A 13,968-nucleotide genomic window follows, 5' to 3' on the forward strand; every position below is an offset into this window, starting at 1 on the left:
ATCGGAAGTGAGGGCATGCTGACATGTATGCAGTAGGTCCTGTGTGAATCAGAAGTGAGGGCATGCTGACATATATACAGTAGGTCCTGTGTGAATAGGTAGTTAGGGCATGCTAACATGTATGCAGTATGTCCTGTGCCTCCTTCTCTAAAAGTCCGAACAAGGGTTTGTTTTTGATTTTTGTTTTTTGTTTGTTTTTGTTTTTCTTGAGCAGTTGGAGAAGTTTGCAAGCTTTTTAGAGACTTGCTTTCCCAGTTCACAAAAGAGGTTGCTCAACTTTTCTGCGTTGTGGTGAAGATGAAGGGTGAGGTTCCTGGTACTCTAGGATTTCTGCATGTGGTGGCCACACATTCAGATAAATGGTGCCCACCCAGAGTGTAGACTGTGAACTTCCTTACTCACAGAGCAAGTAATGCAAGAGGACTTGCATTTTACTGAAGGTGATTCGAAAAGTAGAAGTCAGTGTTCATGCTTTAAAAGACCTGTGCTGGAAGTGATTTCCCTGCAGGGAAGCGTAGTGAGTGAGGAGCCCTGCTAGTACTAAGGGTTCCCACAGACACAGGGCCGGGCGCTGCTGGCGGGCACTGCTGGCGGGCCGTGCTCAGGCTGCAGTTCTACTGATTGCCAAAGTAGAATGTCAACTTCCTTTGAGCTTCTTGTTAATGATTTCCAGATTGGCTTGGGGCTGTGGGGTGGGGCAACTCTTCATTTCCTTTCTTTTAATGTCATTTCTTTTCTGCTGGTGACTCCAATTACGTGCAGGAACATGTTGTCTCTCGAGGACAGACATTCTTGTAGTAAAATTGAAAATTAAATCAGGAAATATGTATTTTCTTCTTTGCCTTTTGATTGTATGTGTTGATCATCATTGAAGATAGTCTGAAGGACTCATGGTTATAATTTGTTTTAACTTCAACATTTTGTAAGATGACACAGTCAGCCGTGTGTGGTATATGTCAACCTCTATAGATTTACCGTGTGCCGCTGTGGCCGTGCGCTGTTGTGCGTTCTCCGAATAGAAAGTAAGTGGTCTATGCCTAGAGAATTCGTAGTTTCCTTGATCAAGTGTAGTTATCTAACTTACTTGGAAATGATTAACAAGAAACTATAAAAAGTTACCTGTATGATGCTTAGTATGGTAAGCTTTGCTGTGAATTCTGTTCTACAGCTTAGAACAAAGGCAAGGCTCCTAAATTTTTCTTTAAATTATATCCATTTATTTGTTTGCTTGTTTATTTATGTATTTGTATATGCAGTGGTGTGTGTGTGCCACAGTGCATGTATGGAAATGAGAGAACAGCCAAGGGGTCAGTTCTCCTTTCACCCAGTGACAGTGCTCAGGCTTGCTGGTCTTTCCCACTCAGCAACCTCACACCCAGTCAGGGCTTTTATAGGTATGTGTAGGTAACACAGCATATTTAGAACCTGTTCTTTTGAGCTGAAAGTAGGGTAGGTTTAGCACCAGTGGTTCCCAGCCCTCCTCATGCTGCAAGCCTTTCATACAGCTCCTCGTGTGGTTGTAGTGGTTTAAGGATGGAAGGTACCTTGGCGGGTTGGAGACAAGGGGCACCAAATGGAGCCAAAGGGCTCCACAAAGTCGTACCGTGTAACAGATTCCTTATGAGAGGTCTCTTAGGGGAAGGGGCAGAGGTGGCCTCTGAGTGGGAGCTGGGGAAGAAGGCGCTTGTTTTTTGTACAAGGCTATGGCGGATGTGCATAAGGAAAGTTCCTGACTCTGACGATGGTGTGTCCTGCTGTCGATCTGTCCCTGAATAAATGCTAGCAGTGGTGACCTCCAGCCTTGAAATTATTTCATTACTACTTCATAACTGTAATTTGCTAGTGCTATGAACTATAATATTTGATATGTTACCCCAAAGGGGTCTCGACCCACAGGTTGAGAACCACTAGCTTAGCTGCAGCTGGAGGTGTGTGGAGAGGAGCTGAGGATGTGTCCACCACTCTGGCTCAGTTCAGAGCTCCCTGGGATTCTCACACCTGTATGAGGCATCAGTGTTGTTTTTAACTATGGTTTACAGATGAGGAAGCTGAGGGGCCACTGTTGAATAACTTACCCAGTGACAGTGTTGGGAGATGGCAAAGGAAGATCTGATTCTATGCATTTTGACTATCTGGCCATGCTGTTAATCAGGAGAAGACTAAAGCTGATACTCTATAGACCTTCAGCTGGTAGTCGATGACAAGCTTAGGAAGAAGAGATTCAGACTTTTCGTTATGTGGTCACATAAAGTTAGAAGTACATTGAGGGCCAGGTAGTGGTAGTGCACACCTTTAATCCCAGCACTCGGGAGACAGAGGCAGATGGATCTCTGTGAGTTTGAGGTCAACCTGGGTTACAAGAGCTAGTTCCAGGACAGGCTCCAAAGCTACAGAGAAACCCTATCTCAACCCCCCCCCCCCCACAAAGAAGTATATTGAGGTTATATTATGGGACGTCTTAGTGTTTGGTTAGGTTTTGTCGTATATTCCAATTAGAGGAAACTGAAATTTTCCTGCCAGAATCAGTTCACTTTATTTATTTATTTATTTATTTATTGTTAACTTGACTGGTTAAAACATTACATTATAAGCGTAGAAGATAGTGTTGTTACGTTCCCTTCCTCTGCTTAATGTGGTTAAGATACTAATTTTGTTGAGAATAATGAGGTATAGTAACTTTTTTCTAAAAGCTGTAGTAAGCCTCTGAGCTGGGTTGGAGAAATATTTGTAAACCAGCCCCTGTAGGTAGTGGTGACACAGTTCTGGCCTCATATAGTAAAGCTTTTGATGGGCAAGAAAAGCTTCCTCTAGGATGCTGAAGATGGCAAGGCACATGTCTGTCTCTTCTGAGCTGCAAGTTTTGGTACTTGAGTGACATCAGCAGCAGCTCAAGTGACAGTGGAGATGACTGGGTCCTTCCCACAAGCCATTGCTGTAATGGTGTAGGAGGTCCTTCTGTCTTTGTATTGCTTTCATTGGTTAATAAAGAAACTGCTTTGGGCCTGTTGATAGGGCAGAACTTAGGTAGGTGGAGAAAACTAAACGGAATGTGGGAGGAAGAAGGCAGAGGAGAGACACACCATGGATCTGCTGGAAACAGATGCTGGGAATTTTACCTGGTAAGCCATTGCCACATGGAGATATACAGATTAAAAGAAATGGGTTAAAATAAGACGTAAGGCTTAGCCAATATGAAGCTAGAGCTAATGGGCCAAGCAGTGATCTAATAAATACAATTCCTGTGTGATTATTTCAGGGCTAAGTTAGCTGAATGGCCGGGACGAACAAGCAGGCCCTCCTCCAACAAATTGGTCTCCTTGCAACATTGCAAGAATGTGCATGTAGCTTGAAGAACCCTCTAAGGGAGTGACATTTCTCTGTCCCCTAAAAGATGGAAGGAAATTGCTAGGGGTCTGGAGTGAGATGACCTAGCAGTTAAGAATCATTCTGTTCAAGACCTGAGCTGTGTTCCAGCAGCCACACCTGTGACTCCAGTGCCAGCGTGATACGACACCTGGCATCCAGGGATACCTGGACGCTTGTGCAAACAGCCTCCCACCAATATAATTAAAACTGAAGTAAAAATTGTTAAAGATCAAGAATGACCTTGAAGTTAATTCTTAAAATAATCATCCTTGTCTTTAGAATTACAGAGGAAGGCAGTAAGACATGAAGAAACCTACAAGACCAGCAAGCAGGTTCTCACCCATGTCTCCATTCCTCTGACTTAGTCTCTAGAGATTCTACACCCAAGTGATGAGTGTGGCAGTAATTTGCTCCTATTCTATACAAGTACGGTGTGTGTGTGTGTCTGTAGGGTGTACTGCAATAATTCTCCTTGTATGGACTGTGAAGGGTAGTCAGGCTCAAACAGAAGCTGGAACTGTGGTTCCTGAGGTCTGGAGGTGGAGAGGGAGGTCTTGTTGCACAGATGTAGGCTTTGGTTCGCAGATGAACTGTTCTGGAGACGGGTTACAGCAGTGCTGAGTGGTACACTTAGAAATGGTTAAAGTGGGAAATGTTGTGTGTGCTTTATTGACATTTTAAAAGTCAAAGCAGTGTTTTAAATATGCAATTAAATGCGGCTTCTTAAAAATAAGAATGTAGTTAACATGGCAGCAGCTATGTCGCATTTTTAATGGATTTTTTTAAAACAAGAATTAGGAATCCCCTCCTCCAGAGCTTTCGTAGTTCTTTATTCAGGGTTTGGTGTGGAGAATAGTTCAGGCCAGATTTTCTAGGAATTGGTTTATAATAAATATTTCATTCTGAAAAAGAAAAAAACGTGAAGCTAGATTTTGTGATAGTTGTGGAGACACTGAGAAATGTTCTCAGTTTGAAGATTTTTTGGTTTTTTTTCCCCTCTAACCGGTGTTTAGAAATACGCATATAAATGTTTATAGCTAAAACCGAATCTATAAAGAGTAGGTCTACTTTGGGTCTATATAGATAACTAGAAATATCTTTAATAAAAACAGGCACTATTTCTGTTGAAGTTCTTTTAGTTCAGTGAAAGTTTAGTGACTGCCGTGGCAAGCGCTATGATTGACTGGCAGGGCATTAAAGCAGACACATGGCAGCAGCCCGTCATCATATGTGTTGTCCACACACTGTTAGTGTGTATTCGTGAGGATGAGTTGTGTTCCTGCCATTTGACACGACGCCTGAGGTAAATGACTTCAGGGAAGAAGGATGTGCAGTCGGGGGTGGGGGGGCTCCCACATCAGGGTCTTCTAGACACTCTGTGACAGCACAGCTTGCCCATCTGTTGTTCTAGCCTGTGATGCAGTAACTGAGATTCATAGAGATATGCTGTGTGTGGTACAGATACAGTAATCCCGGCATCTCCTCTTCTTTCTTTCCTTTCTCTCCCTCTATCCCCTTTTCCTCTCCCGCTCCCTTCTTTTATACAAGAGGAAAATGTCAGCACGCCCCTTTCCCCAAACCGGCTTCTGTTTGTCTCATTGGCTAGGTCTGAGTTAGCAGGCCTACACTGAAAGGACGTTCTGGGAGCATCCAGTCTTTTGGAGCACATTACCACTCTAGTCTGAACAGAAGTTGGAGCTCTGTTAAGAAAGAAAGCTTTGGAGAAGCAATTGAGAGGGTCTGCAAATGACATCCTTATGCATTCTTGCAAGGCCTTTAAACTGGGTATCCTAGCTCCTCAGGTGTCTGAGGTAGGAGGAACCTTAGATGCCAGCCTGGACAACAGCAAGCTTCTACTTCCCCACCTCAAAAGAAGCTAAGCCTTTTAAGTTGAATGTTATTACTATCTCTCTATTGTCCCAGATAACTAAGAATTACATATTGTTTGCAGAGATGGAGAAATTTGTAAGTACTTATTGGCAAACTATTTGAAATGGTTTTAAATCGTCAATGATTAAAGCAGTTGAAATGCAGTTTGGTATGACTTTTAAGGTATCAGAGATTTAAAACAATGTTTATTGTTTGCTTTGCTCTTGTGGTCAGTAGATGGTTCCGGCGAGGCTTCTAGACTTCCTTCAAAATTCCTCTCCTTTGCTGTAAAAGCTTCATGATGAGATTGAAAAGGATGACCCTGGACTAGCTATGAAATTCTATAACTCATCCTCAAAACACTCTTCTCTGTTTCCTAGGAGATCCAGGCTTGTGAGAGTCATTCTCAGAAGCTTTTATTCCCCTGGAATTCGTGTGGTCTGGAAAGCTCCACCCCACAGGAACCGGATCGCAGCTGTGCCACCAGGTGGTGGCAGTGTCAAAGTCACGCGTGCCGTGGATTCCCCAGTTAGCCCTCATTTCAATTTGTTTGGCCCATTTTGCTCCCCAGAAGATTATCAGTATTTTGTAAATTTTAGTATTTTTGAACTAATACCATGTCTAGCTGCTCTGTATTTTATAGAAGTTTCTTAAAAACCAATCCTGTTAGTTCCATTTGTTTTTAAATTGAGCTATTTTTGACCCAAGGGTATGGTTCAGACTTAGATGATTGCACTGAATCAAATTCAGGTGTAAGAGCTTATCATTTCTCCAGTGTTCACATTTATTTATTTATAACCATGACTGTTCTATATTATAATTATTTTTTAAACCCACTTAACCTTAGATTAGATACAGAACAATTTCAAATTTGAAATTTGTTGATTTTCTTATTCTCAAGGCTACACATTTACATTTGACTAACCTCTACACTTAAAGTTAAATCTTCAGTAAGAAACAAAGGAGTACAGTGCACTTCCTAGGGTACGGAACTTCTAAATCAATGGGCCAACATATCCTTGAGTGAGGAAGGTCCATTGTAAAAATGTCAGTGCCCGTCTGTGTAGCTTGTTAATGATGACCAGCATCCACTAGGTTTTTATAGATACTTTCTAATTCTGGCAGTAAAGCAGCTCATAAAGTTCCACGACTGTATCTGAGAGGAGGAACCATCAATAGGTGGGGCTCAGCTGCTGCCCAGCCCCCGTTCCATGCCGTAATCAGTAAGCTCTTCTTTCTTGAGAGGAAGAGATCAGTGAGGTGAGATTTGTACCTGGCAGAAACTAGACAATGCAGTGTTGTATAGTTGGCATTGGTGTTGCTAGGACTAGACAAGAGAGTAATGCTGTGTGGAGAAGCCTAAGTGAGCCCGTGTGAAGGTTGGGTGTGAGAACCAGCGCCACAGGATGGGTAGACTGACCTCCACACACAGCTGGGACACGCATGGCCACTCATACGCAGCGTGAGCAATGTTTTTAATAATGGAAAGAACTAGTGTGGGACTGAGGGTCTGTCTTAGCTGTAGAGTGCATATTTAGTGTGGGACTGAGGGTCTGTCTTAGCTGTAGAGTGCATATTTAGTGTGGGGCTGAGGGTCTGTCTTAGCTGTAGAGTGCATGTTTAGTGTGGGACTGAGGGTCTGTCTTAGCTGTAGAGTGCGTATTTAGTGTGGGACCTGAGGGTCTGTCTTAGCTGTAGAGTGCATGTTTAGTGTGGGACTGAGGGTCTGTCTTAGCTGTAGAGTGCATATTTAGCATATTCAGAGGTGTAGGTTCAATTCTCAGCTCTACAAGAAAAGAAACATTTATAAAAATGGGAAAATTTGCCAAATATCAGTAATTGAAGTCAATATAAGACTAATGAAATATATCAGAAAGTATGGTCTTCAAATGTATCTTGCAGTAAATACCCCTTGAAAATATAAAATATCATCTTTAATTTTTTTTAAGTGTGGACTTTTGATTTCTAAATACAAAGATACTGAAATATTTTTCTAGTTCAAAGTACAATATATAGTAGTAATTTGCTTTCTCCCAGAATGTAGGTTGTATTTTCTCATAGATTAATATGTGCTTTAGTTGGGTTTGTTATTTGGAGAAAACAAAATTTTATTTAGATCAGTATTTCTCAGAATTGTGGACCCATAACCAGTAGGATCAGCATCACCTGGGAAATTTATAAATGCAACTTCTTTGAACTATCGCTCAGTGGCAGAGTGCTTGCCTAGTGCTCACGGAGTGTGAAGACCCAGAATTCCCCCACTGTTCTATTTAGAAGCTGAGGAGGTGGGAGCAGCAACCAACTAACTTATGCCACTGCTCGAGACCTGCTGGCTCACATGCCCCGTATATACGGTGGCTAAACATCTCAGCTCATTCCCCTCAAAGCCTGCCTTGACTTAATTCCACAAGGCATATTACCTCTAATAGCTGCATAGATCAAAACAAACAAGCAGAACTTAAAAACAAAACGGAACCCAAAGCCTGATGGCAAAGGCAGTTGACGAGAGCTGTGGCTGCCATGGGTTTAGGGTGAGTTTCTGAAAACTCACAGGGACAGGCAGCCCTTCAGAAGTGTCCTGATCCTGTTGTTTAAACTGCCCTGTATTACCAAGATACTTAACATGACAAGTCATGAATCTAGGGTTTGTGTTTAAAATACTTAGATTGGGGCTGGAGAGCCGGCTTGGTGGTTAAGAGCATTTGCTGCTCTTCTGAGGGCTCAGATCCTTGCCTAGCACAGGCTTCATCTGACGGCTCACAACTGGACGACACCCTCTTCTGACCTCTGTGGGCATATGCACACAAGTGAGAGACATAAATAAAGTAAAATGCATCTAAAATACTAATATATATGTGTGTGCATAAGATTATTAGAATTGGGGAAGTGTTGGATGAGTTAAGTTGGAAATGATTATTAATAGACATGTCCCTTGAGTACTTCGTCCATATGATATATGTGTGACTATATCCCCTACTTATCAGATGCTTTATGTAATGATTAACTTTAAGAGTAAAGTCTGGTTATTTTATAAACATTTTCTATGTTTTTAAACTGCATATGTATTGTTTTAATTGGAGAATTCCCATTTCTGAATTGAAGTTATGTATACATTTAAAGATTATTTCAGGTAGATCCTTCAGGATTTTTTGAAACATGGAGTTTTTTTTTTAAAGAATGAATTGCAATCTTTGTTATGAAGAACTCAGTCTTGTTGCTAAATTTAAAGCTTGAAGCTTGTTCTGGCTAAGAAAGCTGACCTCGAGTTTTGTTAACCGAGGAAAATAGTGTCCTGGAGAGGCATAGCTGTGCTCTCAGAGCTGGTGCTGGAAGTGGAAGGAAGCAGATGCGATGTCCCAGCAGCAAAGCCATCAGCTTTCTAGAGATTCTTTCTGAATTTAAAGCAAAACTGGTGTTTGAACATCAGTCTCCCTCTATAGAGCTAGATTTATTGTGAAAAGCCAGTTTCTTCTAAGCTTACAAATTAAATTAATGTAGTCCTCAGTTACTTTCTAGATGGTTGTGACTCCATGTGACAGAGACACAGAGGGTACTCATTTCCAATCAAACAAGTCCAAACTCTTAACTTACAGTAAGGATGGGGAGACCCTGGGTGTTGGGGATTGCCTGTGATTCCTCATTTACTCATAGACTCAGGGGAGTATGAGGTCAGGTGTGCCCTGAAAACCTTCAGTCTTTTCTCCATATCTACTGTGTGGATGGCTACCCAATGGAATTCATGTGCTTTCTAAGCTAAATAACATAAACACATGAGTTATTTGACTACTTAAACATTTCTAGAATTGGCAGGAGGCTGGGCTGTGGTAGCGCACACCTTTAATCCCAGCACTCTGGGAGGCAGAGCAGGCGGATCTCTGTGAGTTCAAGTCCAGCCTGGTCTACAGAGCAAGTTCCAGGACAGGCTCCAAAGCTACAGAGAAACCCTGTCTCGAAAAATCAAATTAAAAGAATTTTTATGGAATTGGCAACAGGTAACAGATGTGTGATGTGTGCAGGACTTCTAGATGCTCCAGTAGGGACAAGTGAGGTAGATGGTACTGACTGACTGTAGTGAAATAGTGTTGACTGTAGTGAATAATGCTGACTGGCTGTAGTGAGATAGTGCTGACTGACTGTAGTGAGATAATACTGACTGATTATAGTGAGTTAGTACTGACTGTAGTGAGATAGTACTGACTGTAGTGATATAGTGCTGGCTGACTGTAGTGAGATAATACTGACTGATTATAGTGAGTTAGTACTGACTGTAGTGAGATAGTACTGACTGTAGTGAGATAATACTGACTGATTATAGTGAGATAGTACTGACCGACTGTAGTGAGATACTACTGACTGACTGTGGTGAGATAGTACTGACCGACTGTAGTGAGATAGTACTGACTGGCTGTAGTGAGATAGTACTGACTGGCTGTAGTGAGATAGTACTGGCTAACTGTGGTGAGATAGTACTGACTGGCTGTAGTGAGATAGTACTGACTGGCTGTAGTGAGATTGTACTGACTGACTGTAGTGAGATTGTACTGACTGACTGTAGTGAGATAGTACTGACTGGCTGTAGTGAGATAGTACTGACTGGCTGTAGTGAGATTGTACTGACTGGCTGTAGTGAGATTGTACTGACTGGCTGTAGTGAGATTGTACTGACTGGCTGTAGTGAGATAGTACTGGCTAACTGTGGTGAGATAGTGCTGACTGAGTACAAGTCAACAGGAAGCAGCCTGAGGTATCCTCCAGAGACCTTAGTCAAAAGTAAAATGAAATTTGAGTACAGAGTTTTAAAGGAGATATTTTTGAATGTTCAAATCCAACTGAAAACTAAAGTAACTTGAAGTAGTTTATTAAGTTAGAGGTTATTTGGGTTAGGGATGGAAAAATAACTAACGATTATGTAAAATATTGAAGACATGACTGGGAGTAGAGCCACAGGCCTTCAGTCCCAGCTCCTGGAGAGGCAGTGGCAGATTATTCTCTTTGAGTTCCAGGCTAGTGAGGACCATGTAGTGAGACCTTGTCCAGAACAACAGAAATTAGGGGGAAAAAAAGACTTTTTGGGGGGATGAAATAAAACATTTCCTTTTGTGTAGGCTAATGTTTATGCCAACCGACACAGACTGTTTTTATTTGTTTTTCAGGAAGGGTTTCTCTGTGTAGCCCTGACTGTTCTGGAAGTCATTTTGTAGAGAAGGCTGACCTCGAACCTGCTTCTGCCCCACAAGTGGTGGCATTAAAAGCGTGCACCATTTTCTTATTTAGTGATAGATGGAGGAGAGCCCAGCATTGTGGGTGGCACAGGAGGTCCTGGATGCTGTAAGAAAGCAGGCCGAGCCAGTCAGCAGAGCTCCTCCATGGCCTCTGCATGAGCTTTTGCCTCTAGCTTCCTGCTGTTTGCAATCCTGTCCTGACTTCCTTGGTGATGCATTATGGATGTGGAAGTGTAAGCCGAATAAAACCTTTCCTCCCCCTCTTCCTCTCAGCCATGGCCGTTCCGTCTAGTCAGTGGTAACCCTAAGACACTTTTCTTTCTTTCTGCTCTAATGATTGATAATCTTCTTCAAATTAGAAACATTAGTTTTCAGTGTGGCCTTTAGAGCTGAACCGGCAGTCTGTTTCATTTTATCTTCTACCCTGTCTGCCAGGCAGTTTCTTAGCAAACCATTTTATCTGCTTGATTCTCTCTCAGCTGTTGGAGGGAAGCCAGAAGCATGCAGACCTGCAGAAGAGCATCGAGAAAGCTAGGATTGGCCGACAAGAGACCGTAAGTTTGTGTCTGTGAATTCGTGTGTGTGTGTGTGTGTGTGTGTGTGTGTGTGTGTGATAGCAACATAAACCCTGGAACCAGGCTGCCTGATTTTGAAAGTCTCCTAAATTTTGTTCCTAACTTTCTGGGTTGTAACATGGGGATAACAGAACATGTTTCATTAGGTTATTGTGTGGATTAAAGTAGTCAGTATTTGCAGAGGTTTAAAGGGACATCTGGTACATAGGAAACCCTATCAAATACGTAAGTACATATTTTAAGAATTGTAGGGTTGGAGAGATGGCTCAACTGTTAAAGGTAACACAACCAAAAATGTAAAAATTCTGTTCCCAGCATCCACGGCTGTCTCTCCAGCCACACACACACACACACACACATAAAAGAATTGTAAAAACTTTTGGCACATAATAGAAAATGATCAATAATAATATCCTTGTGATGGCTATTTTTGTTGTCAACTTGACTACATCTGGAATTAACAAAAACACAAATGATTAGGTAGAACCACGAGGTATTATTTTCTTGATTAAATCATTTAAAGGGAAGATCCCCTTTTAATCCAGATCTTTTGAGGTGGGAAGATTCCTATTCATCTGGGCCACACCTTCTGCTGGAAGCCTGTGTAAAGGACAGGGAAGAAGGAAGCCTGCTCTCTCTGCCCGTCCTCGTCCATTCCTTCACTGGCATAGAGCTTCTTCTTTGGAATTCCAGTGTATCCTGAAGACCAGCTGAGACAGCCAGCCTCATGGGTTGAATAACTGCTGGCTTCTTGGACTTCCCATTGGGCTAGCTGGACCATAGCTTGTCAGCCACTCTAGCAAATCCTCCTTTCTTTCTCTTCCTTCCTCCCTCCCTCCATCTCCCTCCTTTCCTTCTCCTCTTTCTTTTTTTTCTTCCTTCCTTCCTTCCTTCCTTCCTTCCTTCCTTTCTTCTATCTATCTATCATCTACCTATCTACCTATTTTTTTCTTTCTATCATCCATCCATCCATCCATCCATCGTCTATCTAGTGATATATATCCAGAAGTGATTCCAGAGCAATAGAAGTATGAGGATGAATTTTTTAAGTATCTAGAATAGGTTTTCCAATTTGCTGACACCTACTCTGAAGCCTCTCCAGTTATGGAGCTTCTCCTAGACACTTGGACAGTGTTGAAAGCCCACAGTATGAACTATTTTACAAACTTGAGACAAATGCATCTGATTATCTTGATTCACCAATTGTGAGAGGCAACTGATTTGGTGACTTTATGTGTGAAATTTTTGACAGTTTCTAGAAAAATCAGAAAAATGATGATACTGGTTGATTGCTCCAAGCATCTTTGGATAAACTGGTAATGGAAAGAATATGCTCTGTGATGAAACTTCTAGAATCCAGGACACAGCGATGAACAACGAGCGTAAGGAGCAAAAAATCAAACCACAGCCTTCTTTATGTGACTGGCTGAGTTTCATAGAATGTTCAAGTGCCAGCCTCTGAGGGTGTTAAAGTAGGGGCACTAATGGTAGAAAAAGGGATCCTGTACTTAGGGTGGAGATGTGTGGGAGGAGCCTGTTGAGGCTAAGAACTCTGAACCTTCAGGTTCTCGAGGGTTTCTCTCTCTTGAGGAGGTAGTCACTTCATCCTCAGCAGAAAATGTATTCTCCCCCACCCCCTGAAATATTGCCTTTGCTGCCCTCAACTGAGGAAACGAAACCCTTTTCATCTGCTAAACCAGCAGTCATTTTTCCCTTAAGGATATGCTAGGCAAGGTAATACTGATGACCCCAGGGTCCACCAGTAGTTACCTCTAGACCTGTAACCAGACTGAAGGCTAAGCAGCTCTTTAGAGGGGAGATAGAAAGGAGGTTCACTGCAATATGAGAGAGTGTAATGAGTTTGATAATTTATTCATGCAGAAGTCTGGAGAATATGCGTGGAAATGGATTTTTAAGGATGTAGGATGTGGACGGAGCATAAAACTGAATCAGGCTGAGTTTTTTTGCTATGGGCTCACTGAATGGAGAGTCTCGGTTTGGTGTAGACGCTTTCTCAGTTAAAAAAAAAATGCCAAGCATTTGTTTGAATGGTTGTCTGAAGCATTTGTCAGGAGATGGCCCACTGAAAAGTAAGGTGGAGGTGCCTGATATCCCTTGGCTTAGGGTCAATGAAGGGATTTTAAGACTGAGGAAAATTGCAGTGCAGGAGTGGGCACCCTGTAAAGCCTGTCCTTCACTGTGGGGACACAGAAGAGACATGTTCTTCACGAATCCTATAAGACATAAAATGGTGAGGGGGCATCAGCCCATTTGGAGAGCCTTGCTGTCACCCCTTCCTTGTGCCAGACCTTAGGGCTGGAGATGCTGCTGCTCAGCTGGATGAATTAAGTGCAGTGGGTTTAATTGGGCCCTGAAGTAGTTGGGGCCAGGTGGCAGCACTGAACTCCAAAGGCAAGGTGATTCCAGCTAGCACAATGGTCAGCCCAGGCAAAGCAGTGGGCAGCCTAAACCCTCATGGGCAGCGTGGTGGCGTGTCTCAGATGAACCCTTGGTATCGGCTATTTAATCATGGTGCTTTCAGGAATGAAATAGATTAGAAGGTATATTGCACTTTTGTTTGTTCTATATAAGGAGAAAAATTCTCCAACAAATGAAAAACAAATCAAGACTACATTGGATTATGGCAAAAGGGAATCTCAGCCTGTGAACAAATTTCTAGACTGAGCCACTTTGCAGACCTTGAATGAAGGATGGGATGGCCAGGTTCTCCTAGGGAAAGACCTTGATGAAACCTGCGTTTTACTGTTACTCTTTCTCCAGTCCTTCCCCAGGGGGACTGACAGCCTTTTACAAGGGTGACTGTACACCGAGGGAAAGGAAATAATCAGGCTTTCCAGGGTCTGTCCGAATGGACACTGATTCTGGGGGAGACTCCCAGAAGCATTATGACCCTCTGGTTAAAGTTGGGGCTTATG

At 42.5% G+C, this 13,968-nt stretch overlaps 1 protein-coding gene across 1 annotated transcript in view; it reads left to right on the plus strand.

Annotated features, from left to right (window-relative positions):
- Mnd1 (meiotic nuclear divisions 1) overlaps positions 1-13,968 on the plus strand; it is a 53,487-nt gene that overhangs the window by 15,287 nt on the left and 24,232 nt on the right. Inside the window, exon 5 of the mRNA XM_048424726.3 lies at positions 10,937-11,011. Coding sequence (XP_048280683.1) covers positions 10,937-11,011 — 75 coding nt within the window. The remainder of the gene's footprint in view (positions 1-10,936; positions 11,012-13,968) is intronic.

The sequence above is a fragment of the Myodes glareolus genome, chromosome 20 (assembly GCF_982192425.1).
Source record: "Myodes glareolus chromosome 20, mMyoGla1.1, whole genome shotgun sequence".
NCBI lineage: Eukaryota > Metazoa > Chordata > Mammalia > Rodentia > Cricetidae > Myodes > Myodes glareolus.